This window comes from Pristiophorus japonicus, unplaced genomic scaffold, assembly GCF_044704955.1.
Source record: "Pristiophorus japonicus isolate sPriJap1 unplaced genomic scaffold, sPriJap1.hap1 HAP1_SCAFFOLD_739, whole genome shotgun sequence".
Lineage (NCBI taxonomy): Eukaryota > Metazoa > Chordata > Chondrichthyes > Pristiophoridae > Pristiophorus > Pristiophorus japonicus.
In genome coordinates, this window is record NW_027254655.1 from 166,565 (window position 1) to 183,775 (window position 17,211).

At 46.1% G+C, this 17,211-nt stretch overlaps 2 protein-coding genes across 8 annotated transcripts in view; both read right to left on the reverse strand.

Moving 5' to 3' along the window:
* The window catches only part of LOC139256583 (zinc finger protein 229-like), a 203,142-nt gene that overhangs the window by 164,253 nt on the left and 21,678 nt on the right, over nt 1-17,211 (reverse strand). Inside the window, exons 1-4 of one of the 7 annotated variants that reach the window (XR_011592178.1) lie at nt 11,960-11,988; nt 8,566-8,724; nt 4,926-5,050; nt 3,748-4,585 (exon numbers count right to left, since the gene is read on the reverse strand). The exons of 3 other annotated variants lie outside the window; for them this stretch is intronic. The gene's annotated coding sequence lies outside the window, so the exon portion shown is untranslated. 3 more of the 7 variants (XR_011592177.1, XR_011592180.1, XR_011592184.1) reach the window with 3 other exon arrangements.
* LOC139256582 (histone H4-like) lies at nt 3,248-3,559 on the reverse strand. The gene has a single exon (XM_070874249.1). It carries the CDS (start codon nt 3,557-3,559, stop codon nt 3,248-3,250), a length of 312 nt encoding a protein of 103 aa, XP_070730350.1.

The window sequence follows — 17,211 nt, forward strand, 5'->3', positions numbered from 1 at the left end:
CCGCCATTCAATGAGTTCATGGCTGAACATGAAACTTCAGTACCCACTTCCTGCTTTCACGCCATACCCCTTGATCCCCCGAGTAGTAAGGACTTCATCTAACTCCCTTTTGAATATATTTAGTGAATTGGCCTCAACTACTTCTTGTGGTAGAGAATTCCACAGGTTCACCACTCTCTGGGTGAAGAAGTTTCTCCTTATCTCAGTCCTAAATGGCTTACCCCTTATCCTTAGACTGTGACCCCTGGTTCTGGACTTCCCCAACATTGGGAACATTCTTCCTGCATCCAACCTGTCCAAACCCGTCAGAATCTTAAACGTTTCTATGAGGTCCCCTCTCACTCTTCTGAACTCCAGTGAATACAAGCCCAGTTGATCCAGTCTTTCTTGATAGGTCAGTCCCACCATCCCGGGAATCAGTCTGGTGAATCTTCGCTGCACTCCCTCAATGGCAAGAATGTCCTTCCTCAAGTTAGGAGACCAAAACTGTACACAATACTCCAGGTGTGGCCTCACCAAGGCTCTGTACAACTGTAGCAACACCTCCCTGCCCCTGTACTCAAATCCCCTCGCTATGAAGGCCAACATGCCATTTGCTTTCTTAACCGCCTGCTGTACCTGCATGCCAACCTTCAATGACTGATGTACCATGACACCCAGGTCTCGTTGCACCTTCCCTTTTCCTAATCTGTCACCATTCAGATAATAGTCTGTCTCTCTGTTTTTACCACCAAAGTGGATAACCTCACATTTATCCACATTATACTTCATCTGCCACGCATTTGCCCACTCACCTATCCTATCCAAGTCACTCTGTAGCCTCATAGCATCCTCCTCGCAGCTCACACTGCCACCCAACTTAGTGTCATCCGCAAATTTGGAGATACTACATTTAATCCCCTCGTCTAAATCATTAATGTACAATGTAAACAGCTGGGGCCCCAACACAGAACCCTGCGGTACCCCACTAGTCACTGCCTGCCATTCCGAAAAGTACCCATTTACTCCTACTCTTTGCTTCCTGTCTGACAACCAGTTCTCAATCCATGTCAGCACACTACCCCCAATCCCATGTGCTTTAACTTTGCACATTAATCTCCTGTGTGGGACCTTGTCGAAAGCCTTCTGAAAGTCCAAATATACCACATCAAATGGTACTCCTTTGTCCACTTTATTGGAAACATCCTCAAAAAATTCCAGAAGATTTGTCAAGCATGATCTCCCTTTCACAAATCCATGCTGACTTGGACCTATCATGTCACCATTTTCCAAATGTGCTGCTATGACATCCTTAATAATTTATTCCATCATTTTACCCACTACTGAGGTCAGGCTGACCGGTCTATAATTCCCTGCTTTCTCTCTCCCTCCTTTTTTAAAAAGTGGGGTTACATTGGCTACCCTCCACTCGATAGGAACTGATCCAGAGTCAATGGAATGTTGGAAAATGACTGTCAATGCATCCGCTATTTCCAAGGCCACCTCCTTAAGTACTCTGGGATGCAGTCCATCAGGCCCTGGGGATTTATCGGCCTTCAATCCCATCAATTTCCCCAACACAATTTCCCGACTAATAAAGATTTCCCTCAGTTCCTCCTCCTTAATAGACCCTCTGACCACTTTTATATCCGGAAGGTTGTTTGTGTCCTCCTTAGTGAATACTGAACCAAAGTACTTGTTCAATTGGTCTGCCATTTCTTTGTTCCCCGTTATGACTTCCCCTGATTCTGACTGCAGGGGACCTACGTTTGTCTTTACTAACCTTTTTCTCTTTACATACCTATAGAAACTTTTGCAATCCGCCTTAATGTTCCCTGCAAGCTTCTTCTCGTACTCCATTTTCCCTGCCCTAATCAAACCCTTTGTCCTCCTCTGCTGAGTTCTAAATTTCTCCCAGTCCCCAGGTTCGCTGCTATTTCTGGCCAATTTGTATGCCATTTCCTTGGCTTTAATACTATCCCTGATTTCCCTTGATAGCCACGGTTGAGCCACCTTCCCTTTTTTATTTTTACGCCAGACAGGAATGTACAATTGTTGTAATTCATCCATGCGGTCTCTAAATGTCTGCCATTGCCCATCCACAGTCAACCCCTGAAGTATCATTAGCCAATCTATCTTAGCCAATTCATGCCTCATACCTTCAAAGTTACCCTTCTTTAAGTTCTGGACCATGGTCTCTGAATTAACTGTTTCATTCTCCATCCTAATGCAGAATTCCACCATATTATGGTCACTCTTCCCCAAGGGGCCTCGCACAATGAGATAGCTAATTAATCCTCACTCATTACACAACACCCAGTCTAAGATGGCCTCCCCCCTAGTTGGTTCCTCGACATATTGGTCTAGAAAACCATCCCTTATGCATTCCAGGAAATCCTCCTCCACCGTATTGCTTCCAGTTTGGCTAGCCCAATCTATGTGCATATTAAAGTCACCCATTATAACTGCTGCACCTTTATTGCATGCACTCCTAATTTCCTGTTTGATGCCCTCCCCAACATCACTACTACTGTTTGGAGGTCTGTACACAACTCCCACTAACGATTTTTGCCCTTTAGTGTTCTGCAGCTCTACCCATATAGATTCCACATCATCCAAGCTAATGTCTTTCCTAACTATTGCATTAATCTCCTCTTTAACCAGCAATGCTACCCCACCTCCTTTTCCTTTTATTCTATTATGTTTCTATTCTGCTCTCAGGCAAACATGGTGACTGACGGCGGTCTTGTGAGGAAGGTTCATTCACGTGTTTTCCTATATATATATATATATTCAATAATCTGAACAGCAAACTCGCTGCTGTCTTTGTCGGTCTAGATGTCTACATGTTCCAGACATTGACCTGTTTATATCCGAGATTGCCTGAGGGTCACTTCTGATCAGGACTTGGGAATCCTTCTGTGAGGGCAAGAGACCCTCACTGTCCTCCCACCGGTTAATTCAACACCTTTCTTATCGGTCACTGCTGTAACTACATTAGTTGTTTCAGTATTACCTTCACCTGGAATATGCCGTAAATGTCTATGATTCGAAGACTAAAAGGACACTGCGTCCATCGTGCATATGCTGATTTAATAAACCTAACGCCACAATACAGATCTTGGCGAAAAACGTATCTATGCTGAACAAAATGTAAATCAACTGTCTCGCCCCCGCCCCGTTCCCCAGGTCACTGCTCTCTCTGTGAGGCGGTGGGCGGCTCTGAGAAGAGCCTTTATGTTGTGTTGGGGGGAAAGGGTCGAGTTGTTCAGCCACCGAATCCACAGAGAGCGCGGCCCTGCCGTTTCAGAGCGTACTCCACATCCATGGCAGTGACCGTCTTGCGCTTGGTGTGCTCAGTGTAGGTGACCACATCCCGGATCACATCCTCCAGGAAAACCTTCAGCACCCCGCGGGTCTCCTCGTAGATCAGGCCCGAGATCCGCTTGACACCGCCACGGCAAGCCAGGCGGCGGATGGCTGGTTTTGTGATGCCCTGGATGTTATCACGGAGCACTTTACGGTGCCGTTTGGCCCCGCCTTTACCTTGTCCTTTGCCTCCTTTACCTTGGCCAGACATGATGATTCTTCACTCAAATCGCCGCTGAATGTTAACCTCTCGCCTTACCCATAGTCTGTTGAGACCACCAATGAAACGAGGGCGGAAATTCCTGTCAACAGTCAGACCTCGAACCATTTTTAATTTCAAAAACCCCAATAATTTTTTTAAGTGCGGATTATGTTAATAAATTCATCATTAGCCAAAGGTTTACAAACAGGTTTTACTTCCTTTTATTTTATTCCATATTTCCCTTACAAATTCCAGGCTGTTACAATCAGGATTAAATTCACGTTCACTTTCAAACTGTTTGTAACGGACAGCAATCAATCCCCACTGACTCTGTAACAGGGACACATTCCAGCTCAAACTGTGTAAAAGTTGGGAATCACAGATCATGGATCGATCCTCCGCACAGCCGGGAGTGAGACCAGAACTGGGGGTCCTTCTGTGAAAAGATAAGAGGGACAGAGTGTTCACACTGCTCCCGTTCTGGTCTCTGTCCGAACTCCCATTCTGGGTTGTTACACTGCGGGGAGTCCCGGGTTAATAAACGGATTGACCCACAATAGGAATTGAAAAATAAACTTGAAAAGGGCTTGCGAGAGAATGAGGTGACTGAAATCTGATTCTCATCCCCTAAACAAGCTCTTAATTCTTCGGCAGGCACTGTAAATGGGAAAGAGCGAGAGGAACTGTGTTTGTAGCTTGAATGGCGGGAAATTCAACAGCGGCTCAACATCGAACCGGTCAGTGAAGCTGCTTATGAGAATTCAAAACTAAATCCACAGCTGGAACTGCAAAGGTTCTCAAACACATTTGTTTAGGAAATAATTACAGTAAATAATTACAGTAAATTGAGTCTAAAGGGTGATGCTTGTGCAGCTCTTTCAGCGAGGTTGTGGGCGGCTCTTGAAAGAGCCGTTGTGTTTGGGGTGTTCTGTCAGGACAGCGTGGAGTTTTACTTGGAGCTGGTGTACTCGGTCACCGCCTTTTTCCCTTCCGACACGGCGTGCTTGGCCAGCTCCCCGGGTGTGGATATGTGAACTGGATATATGAAAATAAAGACAGTGAAGTGAACTGAATATATGAAAATGTATAAGCCATGGAAAAATAACTAAGAGAATGTCAGATTGCAAATATTACAACATCAGCACAATTAGCAGAATTGCAAGGTCTCAGTTACTAGTCACGCCAGTAAAATTGTAACATTTAGAAACAATGCCCGAGCTTTAGTAAAAACAGCTCATATAGATGTCGGCTCATGAGTGGACAAAGGAAAGGAGGGATCAAAAGGGATAGGCTGAACTAGGATGTCACTCTAATTGTATCTTGTTATCTTGTACCAAAAAATGTATAACTGTGTGCCTTCACAATGAAAACTTACTTGTCCGTAGGAAGTGTGTACGCTCTATCAAGAGAGTATTCCTTCTGTCTGATAAGTCTCGACCGGTGAGAGAAATAAAGACTGCTTTGTTACAAGCTCCTTTGGTGTTCGCCTCAGTGTATTCACTGAAACAGATTGAAGGAAAAGAATCTAGAAATCAACATTTGGTGTCAGAAGAGGGATCTCAACGGACGACTGCCGAAAACTTGCGAATTAAGAGCCAGACTAGCCTTGGACGAGACGAGGGGAAAGTGGCCACTGGAGTGAGTATGATTTCAATACTGCTCCAGTTTCCCCTGGTTTCAAAAGTCTGAGGAAAGTTTAGCCACTCGCTGGTTCTCAGGTAGTGTCTGAACGAGATCCAGGTCAATCTGGCGAATACCTTCTAAACTTAGGAAATAAGTGTCCAAGTCAGGTGTGACGTCGACCTTGTATATCACTTGGCCCGTCCAGTCACTGATTGGATTTAAACTGCGCGGTGACGTGAAAGCAAATGTCATGTTGGCCTTCATAGAGAGGGGATTTAAGTACAAGGGCAGGGAGGTGTTGCTACAGTTGTACAGGGCCTTGGTGAGGCCACACCTGGAGTATTGTGTACAGTTTTGGTCTCCTAACTTGAGGAAGGACATTCTTGCTATTGAGGGAGGCAGCGAAGATTCACCAGACTGATTCCCGGGATGGTGGGACTGACCTATCAAGAAAGACTGGATCAACTGGGCTTGTATTCACTGGAGTTCAGAAGAATGAGAGGGGACCTCATAGAAACGTTTAAAATTCTGACGGCTTTAGACAGGTTAGATGCAGGAAGAATGTTCCCAATGTTGGGGAAGTCCAGAACCAGGGGTCACAGTCTAAGGATAAGGGGTAAGCCATTTAGGACCGAGATGAGGAAAAACTTCTTCACCCAGAGAGTGGTGAACCTGTGGAATTCTCTACCACAGAAAGTAGTTGAGGTCAATTCACTAAATATATTCAAAAGGGAGTCAGATGAAGTCCTTACTACTCGGGGGATCAAGGGGTATGGCGAGAAAGCAGGAAGGGGGTACTGAAGTTGCATGTTCAGCCATGAACTCATTGAATGGCAGTGCAGGCTAGAAGGGCTGAATGGCCTACTCCTGCACCTAGTTTCTATGTTTTTCTATGTTTCAATCCCATCAATTTTCCTAATACAATTTCCCACCTAATAAGGATATCCTTCAGTTCCTCCTTCTCACTAGACCCACTGTCCCCTAGTATCTTTGGAAGGTTATTTGTATCTTCCTTCGTGAAAACAGAACCTAAGATTGGTTCAATTGGTCTGCCATTTCTTTGTTCCCCACTATAATTTCACCTGCATCTAACTGCGAAGGACCTACGTTTGTCTTTACTAATCTTTTTCTCTTCACATATTTATAGAAACTTTTGCAGTCAGTTTTTATATTCCCTGCAAGCTTCAGCTCATACTCTATTTTCCCCCTCTTAATTAAACCCTTGGTCCTCCTCTGCTGAATTCTAAATTTCTCCCAGTCCTCAGATTTGTTGCTTTTTCTAGCCAATTTATATGCCCCTTCCTTTGCTTTAAACACTATCCTTTATTTCCTTTGTTAGCCAGGGTTGAGCCACCTTCCCAGTTTTATTTTTACTCCAGACTGGGATGTACATTTGCTGAAGTTCATCCATGTGATCTTTAAATGTTTGCCATTGCTTATCGACCGTCAACCTTTTTAGTATCGTTTGCTAGTCTATTCTAGCCAATTCACACCTCATACCGTCAAAGTTACCTTTCCTGAAGTTCAGGACCCTGGTTTCCAAATTAACTTTGTCACTCTCCATCTTAATAAGGAATTCTACCATATTATGGTCACTTTTCCTCAAGGGGCCTCGCACAATAAGATTGCTAATTAGTCCCTTCTCATTACACAATACCCAGTCTAGGATGGCCAGCTCCCCGATTGGTATCTCGACATATTGGTCTAGAGAACCATCCCGAATACACTCCAGGAAATCCTCCTCCATCGCATTGCTACCAGTTAGGTTAGCCCAATCAATGTGTAGATTAAAGTCGCCCATGATTACTGCTGCACCTTTATTGCACACATCCCTTATTTCTTGCTTGATGCTGTCCCCAACCTCACTACTACTATTTGGTGGTCTATACACAACACCCACTAGTGTTTTCAGCACTTTGGTATTCCGCAGCTCCACCCATACCGATTCCACATCATCCAAGCTAATGTCCTTCCTTACAATTGCATTGATTTCATCTTTAACCAGCAACGCCACCCCGCCTCCTTGCCTCCTTTTCCTTTCTGTCTATCCTTCCTAAATGCTGAATACCCTTGGATGTTGAGTTCCCAGCCTTGGTCACCCTGGAGCCATGTCTCCGTGATGCCAATCACATCGTATCCGTTAACTGTTATCTGAGCAGTTAATTCATCCACCTTATTCCGAATACTCCTCGCATTGAGGCACAGAGCCTTCAGGCTTGTTTTTTTTTAAATACACTTTGCCCCCTTAGAATTTTGCTGTAATGTGGCCCTTTTTGTTTTTTGCCTTGGGTTTCTCTGCCCTCCACTTTTACTATTCTCCTTTCTATATTTTGCTTCTGCCTCCTTTTTATTTCCCTCTGTCTCCCTGCATAGGTTCCCATCCCCCTGCCATATTAGTTTAACTCCTCCCCAACAGCACTAGCAAACACTCCCCCTAGGATATTGGTTCTGGTCCTGCCCAGGTGCAGACCATCCAGTTTGTACTGGTCCCACCTCCCCTAGAACCGCTTCCAATGTCCCAGGAATTTGAATCCCTCCCTTCTGCACCACTCCTCAAGCCATCGGAGTTATCCTGCAATTCCTACTCTGACTAGCACGTGGCACTGGTAGCAATCCTGAGATTACTTTTGAGGTCCTACATTTTAATTTAGCTCCTAGCTCCCTAAATTCGCCTCATAGGACCTCATCCCGTTTTTTACGTTTGTTATTGGTACCTATATGCACCACGACAACTGGCTGCTCACCCTCCCTTTTCAGAATGTCCTGCACCCGCTCAGAGACATCCTTGACCCAGGAAGGCAACATACCATCCTGCAGTCTCGGTTGCGGCCGCAGAATTACAATTGAATCCCCTATCACTATCGCTCTCCCACTCTTTTTCCTGCCCTCCTGTGCAGCAGAGCCAGCCATGGTGCCATGAACTTGGCTGCTGCTGTTCCCCCCCGAGGAGTCATCCCCCTCAATAGTACTCAAAGCGGTGTATCTGTTTTGCAGGGGGATGACCGCAGGAGATCCCTGCACTACCTTCCTTGGTCTTCCATTCTCTATCTGGCTGTGGACCTTTTACCTGCGGTAAGAGCAACTCGCTGCACGTGCTTTTCACAGCATCGTGGATGCTCCAGAGTGAATCCACCTTCAGCTCCAATTCCGCAACGCGGTCCATCAGGAGCTGGAGGCGGATACACTTTCCGCACACGTAGTCGTCAGGGACACCGGAGGCGTCCCTGATTTCCCACATAGTACAGGAGGAGCATAACACGTGTCCGAGCTCTCCTGCCATGACTTAACCCTTAGATACACTTAAATTGGCAACAACAGTGCTAAAAGTTACTCACTGATATAGAAGAGAAAAAAGAACAAGGAAAACTACTTACCAATCACCAGCCACTTACCCCCTTGGCTGTGACGTCACCTTTCTATTTCTTTCTTTTTTCCCCTCTCCCTGTAGCTGCACCGACACGCCTTTTGTAGGCCTCTCGCCGACCCCGGACTCACGACTCTCCGACGCACCTACTGACGCCTCTCGCGGCCTTTTATAGGCATGGCAGATGCTGTACAATGTGGATAAATGTGAGGTTATCCACTTTGTGGGCAAAAACACAAAGGCAGATTATCTGAATGGCGGCAGATTAGGAAAAGGGGAGGTGCAGCGAGATCTTGGTGTCATGGTTCATCAGTCATTGAAAGTTGGCATGCAGGTACAGCAGGCGGCGAAGGTTGGCCGTCATCGCTAGGGGATTTGAGTATAGGAGCAGGGAGGTCTTATTGCAGTTGTACAGGGCCTGGGTGAGGCCTCACCTGGAATAGTGTGTTCAATTTTGGTCTCCTAATCTGAGGAACGACGTTCTTGCTATTGAGGGAATGCAGCGAAGATTCACCAGACTGATTCCCGGGATGGCTGGACTGACATATGAGGAGAGACTGGATCAACTGGGCCTTTATACACTGGAGTTTAGAAGGATGAGAGGGGCTCTCATAGAAACATATAAGATTCTGACGGGACTGGACAGGTTAGATGCAGGAAGAATGTTCCCGATGATGGGGAAGTCCAGAACCAGGGGACATAGTCTTAGGATAAGGGGTAGGCCATTTAGGACTGAGATGAGGAGAAACTTCTTCACTCAAAGTTGTTAACCTGTGGAATTCCCTACCGCAGAGAGTTGTTGATGCCAGTTCATTGGATATATTCAAGAGGGAGTTAGATATGGTCCTTGTGGCTAAAGGGATCAAGGGGTATGGAGAGAAAGCAGGAAAGGGGTAGAGGGAATGATCAGCCATGATTTTATTGAATGGTGGTGCAGGTTCAAAGGGCCGAATGGCCTACTCCTGCACCTATTTTCTATGTTTCTATGTAATGGACTGTAGCATTTTCCCAGTGACTGATGTTAGGCTAATGGTTTCCTACTTTCTGTCTCCCTCCTTTCTTAAATAGGGGAATTACATTTGCTGTTTTCCAATCCACTGGGATCCTCTCCAGGATCCAGGGATTTTTGCAAATGCAGCCATTATCTCTATAGCCACTTCTTTTAATAGCATAGGATGCAGGCCATTCGGTCCAGGGGACTTGTCCATCTTGTCACCCTCCCGATAGCCCCTTGATTATCCATGATTGGGATGCTTTTAGTGTCTTCTACAGTGAAGATCGATACAAAATATTTGTTCAAATTCTCTGCCATTTCCCGGTTTCCCATTATTAATTCCCCAGTCTCATCCTTTAAGGGACCAACTTAGCTGCTCTCTTCCTTTTTATATACCTGTAGAATCTCTAACTGTCTCTTTTTATATTTCTTGCAAGTATACTCTCAATCTATCTCCTTTCCCTTTTTTCTTTTTTTAGTTGTTCCTAATCTTTTGGCCTTCCGCTAATCTTTGCAACATTGTATGCTTTTGTTTTCAATTTGACACCATCCTTTACTTCTTAGTTAGCCATGGCTGGTTCATCCTTCTTCAGTCTTTCTTTCTCACTGGAATATATCTTTGCTGAGAGTTATAAAATATCTCCTTAAATGTCTGCCACTGCTTAGCTACCATCTTACCCTTCCTTTGTAATTGCCTTTATTTAAGTTCAGGGTGCTAGTACGAGATCCAAGTTTCTCAGTCTCAAACCGAATTTGAAATTATACCATGTTATGATCACTCTTCCCAAGCGGATCCTTTACTATGAGATCATTAATTAATCCAGTCACATTACATATTACCAGATCTAAAATAGTCTGCTCCCTGGTTGGTTCCACATCCTATTGTTCTAAGAAAACATCCCGAATACACTCTATGAACTCTTCCTTAAGGCTACCTTTGCCAATTTGATTTGTCCAATCCAAATTAAAATAATTTGATTTATATGCTGTCCTGTAGTGTAGCTACTGTTAGAGGGCCTATAGACTGCTCCCACCAGTGATTTCTTTCCCTTATTATTTCTTATCTCCACACAAACTGATTCTACATCTTGATCTTGTGAGATGAAAAGGCTGAAGTGTTTACAACCATCTTCAGCCAGAAATGCCAAGAGGATGATCAATATCAGCCGCTTCCTAAGGAAGCCAGTCTTCAGCCAATTCTATTCACTCCACGTGATGTCAAGCAACGGCTGAATGCATTGGATACAGCAACGGCTATGGGCTCTGACAACATACTGGCTGTTGTGCTGAAGACTTGTGCTCCAGAACTAGCCGCGCCTCTAGCCAAGCTGTTCCAGTACAGCTACAACACTGGCATCTATCAGACGATGTGGAAATCTGCCCAGGTATGTCCTGTCCACAAAAAGCAGGATAAATCCAATCCAGCCAATTACTGCCCCATTAGTCTACTCTCAATCATCAGCAAAGTGATGGAAGGTGTCGTCAACAGTGCTATCAAGCTGCACTTACTCACCAATAACCTGCTCACTGATACCCAGTTTGGGTTCCCCCAGGACCACTTGGCTCCAGACCTCATCACAGCCTTGGTCAAAACATGGACAAAAGAGCTGAATTCCAGAGGTGAGGTGAGAGTGACTACCCTCGACATCAAGGCAGCATTTGACCGAGTGTGGCATCTAGGATCCCTAGTAAAACTGAAGTCAATGGGAATCAGGGGGAAAACTCTCCACTGGCTGGAATCATACCTAGCACAAAGGAAGGTGGTTGTGGTGGTTGGAGGTCAATCATCAACAGCCCCAGGATATCGCTGCAAGAGCTCCTCAGGTCAGTGTCCTAGGCCCAACCATCTTCAGTTGCTTCATCAATGACCTTCCTTTCTTCATAAGGTCAGAAGTGGGGATGTTTGCTGATGACTGCACAGTGTTCAGTTCCATTCACAACTTAAATAATGGAGCAGTTCATGCCTGTATACAGCAAGACCTGGGCAACATTCAGGCTTGGGCTGATAAGTGGCAAGTAACATTCACGAACAAAAGTGCCAGGCAATGACTATCTCCAACAAGCGAGAGTCTAACCACCGTCCCATAACATTCAATGGCATTACCATCGCCGAATCTCCTACCATCAACATCCTCGGGGTTACCATTGACCAGAAACTTAACTGGACCAGCCACATAAATACTGTGGCAACAAGAGCAGGTCAGAGGCTGGGTATTCTACGGCGAGTGTCTCACCTCCTGACTCCCCAAAGCCTTTCCACCATCTACAAGGCACAAGTCAGGAGTGTAATGGAATACTCTCCACTTGCCTGGATGGGTGCAACTGTGACAACACTCAAGAAGCTCGACACCATCCAGGACAAAGCAGCCTGCTTGATTGGCACCCCATCCACCACCTTAAACATTCACTCCCTCCATCATTGACGTACCGTGGCTGCAGTGTTTACCAGGTACAAGATGCACTGCAGCAACTCGCCAAGGCTTCTTCGGCAGCACCTCCCAAACCCACGACCTGTACCACCAAGAAGGACAAGGGCAGCAGGCGCATGGGAACACCACCACCTCCACGTTCCCCTCCAAGTCACACACCATCCTGATCTGGAAGCATATCGCCGTTCTTTCATTATCGCTGGGTCAAAATCCTGGAACTTCCTCCCCAACAGTACTATGGGAGTACCATCACCAGATGGACTGCAGCAGTTCAAGTAGGTGGCTCTCCATCATCTTCTCAAGGGCAATTATGGATGGGCAATAAATGCTGGCCTTACCAGCGATGCCCACATCCTGTGAACGAATAAAAAAAGAATCAGAACCATCTGACCTCTCAAGTGGGCGTAAAAGATTCCATGACGTTATTTCGAAGAAGAGAGATCTCTGGTGTCCTGGCTAACATTTATCCCTCAATCAACATCACTAAAACAGAGGCCATGAAAAACATTTTATAAATACAAGTCTTCCTTTAACAACGGAAAATAGGTTCAAAACTGAAACAATCGGTAACAGGACATCAATTAGTCTCCCCCATGGAGAAATCAAGGAATCGACTCACTGTATGTAGGAAACAAAGCTGATTTATTTGACAGTTATTTGACAGAGGATGCAGAAAAGATTTACAAGAATGATTCCAGGGATGAGGGACTTCAGTTACATGGATAGACTGGTGAAGCTGGGGTGGTTGTTCTTAGAACAGAGAAGGTTGAGAGGAGATTTGATAAAATCATGAGGGGTCTGGACAGAGTAGAGAGAAAATATTCCCATTGGCGGAAGGGTGGAGAACCAGAGGACACAGATTCAAGGTGATAGAAACATAGAAACCTAGAAAATAGGTGCAGGAGCAGGCCATTCAGCCCTTCTAGCCTGCACCGCCATTCAATGAGTTCATGGCTGAACATGAAACTTCAGTACCCACTTCCTGCTTTCACGCCATACCCCTTGATCCCCCGAGTAGTAAGGACTTCATCTAACTCTCTTTTGAATATATTTAGTGAATTGGCCTCAACTACTTTCTGTGGTAGAGAATTCCACAGGTTCACCACTCTCTGGGTAAAGAAGTTTCTCCTTATCTCGGTCCTAAATGGCTTACCCCTTATCCTTCGACTGTGACCCCTGGTTCTGGACTTCCCCAACATTGGGAACATTCTTCCTGCATCCAACCTGTCCAAACCCGTCAGAATTTTAAACGTTTCTATGAGGTCCCCTCTCACTCTTCTGAACTCCAGTGAATACAAGCCCAGTTGATCCAGTCTTTCTTGATAGGTCAGTCCCACCATCCCGGGAATCAGTCTGGTGAATCTTCGCTGCACTCCCTCAATAGCAAGAATGTCCTTCCTCAAGTTAGGAGACCAAAACTGTACACAATACTCCAGGTGTGGCCTCACCAAGGCCCTGTACAACTGTAGCAACACCTCCCTGCCCCTGTACTCAAATCCCCTCGCTATGAAGGCCAACATGCCATTTGCTTTCTTAACCGCCTGCTGTACTGCATGCCAACCTTCAATGACTGATGTACCATGACACCCAGGTCTCGTTGCACCTTCCCTTTTCCTAATCTGTCACCATTCAGATAATAGTCTGTCTCTCTGTTTTTACCACCAAAGTGGATAACCTCACATTTATCCACATTATACTTCATCTGCCACGCATTTGCCCACTCACCTAACCTATCCAAGTCACTCTGTAGCCTCATAGCATCCTCCTCGCAGCTCACACTGCCACCCAACTTAGTGTCATCCGCAAATTTGGAGATACTACATTTAATCCCCTCGTCTAAATCATTAATGTACAATGTAAACAGCTGGGGCCCCAGCACAGAACCCTGCGGTACCCCACTAGTCACTGCCTGCCATTCCGAAAAGTACCCATTTACTCCTACTCTTTGCTTCCTGTCTGACAACCAGTTCTCAATCCACGTCAGCACACTACCCCCAATCCCATGTGCTTTAACTTTGCACATTAATCTCCTGTGTGGGACCTTGTCGAAAGCCTTCTGAAAGTCCAAATATACCACATCAACTGGTACTCCTTTGTCCACTTTATTGGAAACATCCTCAAAAAATTCCAGAAGATTTGTCAAGCATGATCTCCCTTTCACAAATCCATGCTGACTTGGACCTATCATGTCACCATTTTCCAAATGCGCTGCTATGACATCCTTAATAATTGATTCCATCATTTTACCCACTACTGAGGTCAGGCTGACTGGACTATAATTCCCTGCTTTCTCTCTCCCTCCTTTTTTAAAAAGTGGGGTTACATTGGCTACCCTCCACTCGATAGGAACTGATCCAGAGTCAATGGAATGTTGGAAAATGACTGTCAATGCATCCGCTATTTCCAAGGCCACCTCCTTAATACTCTGGGATGCAGTCCATCAGGCCCTGGGGATTTATCGGCCTTCAATCCCATCAATTTCCCGACTAATAAAGATTTCCCTCATTTCCTCCTCCTTAATAGACCCTCTGACCACTTTTATATCCGGAAGGTTGTTTGTGTCCTCCTTAGTGAATATTGAACCAAAGTACTTGTTCAATTGGTCTGCCATTTCTTTGTTCCCCATTATGACTTCCCCTGATTCTGACTGCAGGGGACCTACGTTTGTCTTTACTAACCTTTTTCTCTTTACATACCTATAGAAACTTTTGCAATCCGCCTTAATGTTCCCTGCAAGCTTCTTCTCGTACTCCATTTTCCCTGCCCTAATCAAACCCTTTGTCCTCCTCTGCTGAGTTCTAAATTTCTCCCAGTCCCCAGGTTCGCTGCTATTTCTGGCCAATTTGTATGCCATTTCCTTGGCTTTAATACTATCCCTGATTTCCCTAGATAGCCATGGTTGAGCCACCTTCCCTTTTTTATTTTTACGCCAGACAGGAATGTACAACAGTGATCGGCAAAAGAACCAAAGGCGACATGAGAAAATATATATTTTTTTACGCAGCGAGTGGTTAGGATCTGGAATGTACGGCCTGAAAGGCTGGTGGAGGCAGATTCAATCGTGGCTTTCAAAAAGTGAATTGGATAAGTATCGGAAATAAAGCATGTGCAGGGCTACGGGGAAAGGGCAGGGAGTGGGACTAGCTGAAGTGCTCTTGCAGAGAGCCGGCACGGGCTCGACGGTCCGAAAGGCCTCCTTCTGTGCTGTAACCATTCTATGATATCCAGAAAATTAAACTCCAACCCAGTTGTAGGGATTAATTACACCAGCGGCAACAAACCCCAACTGTCCGAGTGAACATGGTTCAGACCTGGATGTGATTAACGGCAACAATAACAGCAGAGTCCAACCCCCGCAGTCACTTGTGAAGTCGCTGGTGTCTCAGCAGGTTGGATGACTGAGTGAACCCCTTCCCACACACGGAGCAGGTGAATGGCCTCTCCCCAGTGTGAATGCGTTGGTGTATCAGCAGGATGGATAATTGAGTGAATCCCTTCCCACACACGGAGCAGGTGAACGGCCTCTCCCCAGTGTGAATGCGTTGGTGTGTCGGCAGATGGGTTGATCGAGTGAAACCCTTCCCACATTCAGAGCAGATGAACGGCCTCTCCCCAGTGTGAATGCGTTGGTGTGTCAGCAGCTCACATGATCGAGTGAATCCCTTCCCACACGCAGAGCAGATGAACGGCCTCTCCCCAGTGTGAATGCGTTGGTGTCTCAGCAGGTTGGATAAACAAGTGAATCCCTTCCCACACTCGGAACAGATGAATGGCCTCTCCCCAGTGTGAGTGAGTTGGTGTGTCCGCAGGTTGGATGACTGAGTGAAGCCCTTCTCACACACGGGGCAGGTGAACGGCTTCTCCCCAATGTGAATTCGCTCATGTACCAGCAGGCTGGATGAATAAGTGAATCCTTTCCCACACACGAGGCAGGTGAACAGCCTCTCTCCGTTGTGACTGCAGCGATGAGTTTCCAGCTCAGAGGGACAATTGAATCCCTTCCCACAATCCCCACATTTCCACGGTTTCTCCATGGTGTGGGTGTCCTTGTGTCTCTCCAGGTTAGATGATCAGTTGAAGCCTCAACCACACACAGAGCACGTGTACGGTTTCTCCCCGCTGTGAACAGTGCGATGTTTTTTCAGGCTGTATAACTGGTTAAAGCTCTTTCCACAGTCAGTGCACTGGAACACTCTCACTCGGGTGTGTGTGTCTCGGTGCTTTACCAGTCACACTAATGTTGAAAATCTTTTCCCACAGACAGAACAGACAAATGTTTCTCCTTCCACATTCAAAGGCTGATGATATATAGGTGAATCGAGTGACTCTGTCAGATCTCGATATGATTGGTTGGAGTTTCCCGTCTGCAAATCCTCCTTTTCTAATATCCTGTAAAAGGAGTTTACAAAAGTCAGCACTGGAAGTGCAGGATAGAAATTGAGGACAGACAATCCTAGTTTCTATGGAACATTCTTTCCTCTCTTGTTCCCCCAAAGCTGTAAATTCCCGTCCCACACACTCTCCCTCCTCCTGCTGCTGAAATCCAAAGTCATCGCACCATCTCCATCATTTCTTTCTTCCATCTGCTGTTTTCTCACTCCCTCTTCTCTGGTTGAGTTCAGTTCTATATCCCTAGTGTGCAGACTGAGAATAAATGAGGAATGAGTTTCTCTTCTGGTAACTGGGACGCTAAAGCGCCGCCCACCCTCTGCTCCTGTAGCAAGATGGCCGCGCAGGCACCCTGATCCTGTCCAAGAATTTGGCTAGTTACCCCGAGCGGTCGGGTCTATCACCGCGGGTCAAACATGGGGCCTGTGGGCTCGTATTCGGGGCCTGAGGCCAACACCAGGTATTTATGAAGCTGCCCAGCCCACCCAGGGGTCCAATTCCTCCGCTGAGCCCACAAGCTCCTACCGACTCGCGGAACGTCTCTTCCGCCTCAGACCACCTCCACCACTGACACTGCGCCTGCTCAGAGCACAGCACGGTCCCACGTCTGGGCTCCTGTTGTCATTGATAGAGCACTTTACCCCTGCGCGGGGGATTCTGGCTACAGAAGTAAACTTTGCAACATTTGGTGGTGAAATGGGTTGATTCAGGACAGACAGCAGGGATTATTGCAGGAAATAACACAGTGCAGTGAGAAAGGAAATGCAGCGGATGTTGTGTAGATGGATTGTCAAAAGGTGTTTGATAAGGTGCCGGACAGGAGGCTTGTTGATCAAATTAAGGCTCACAGTATTAAAGGGAG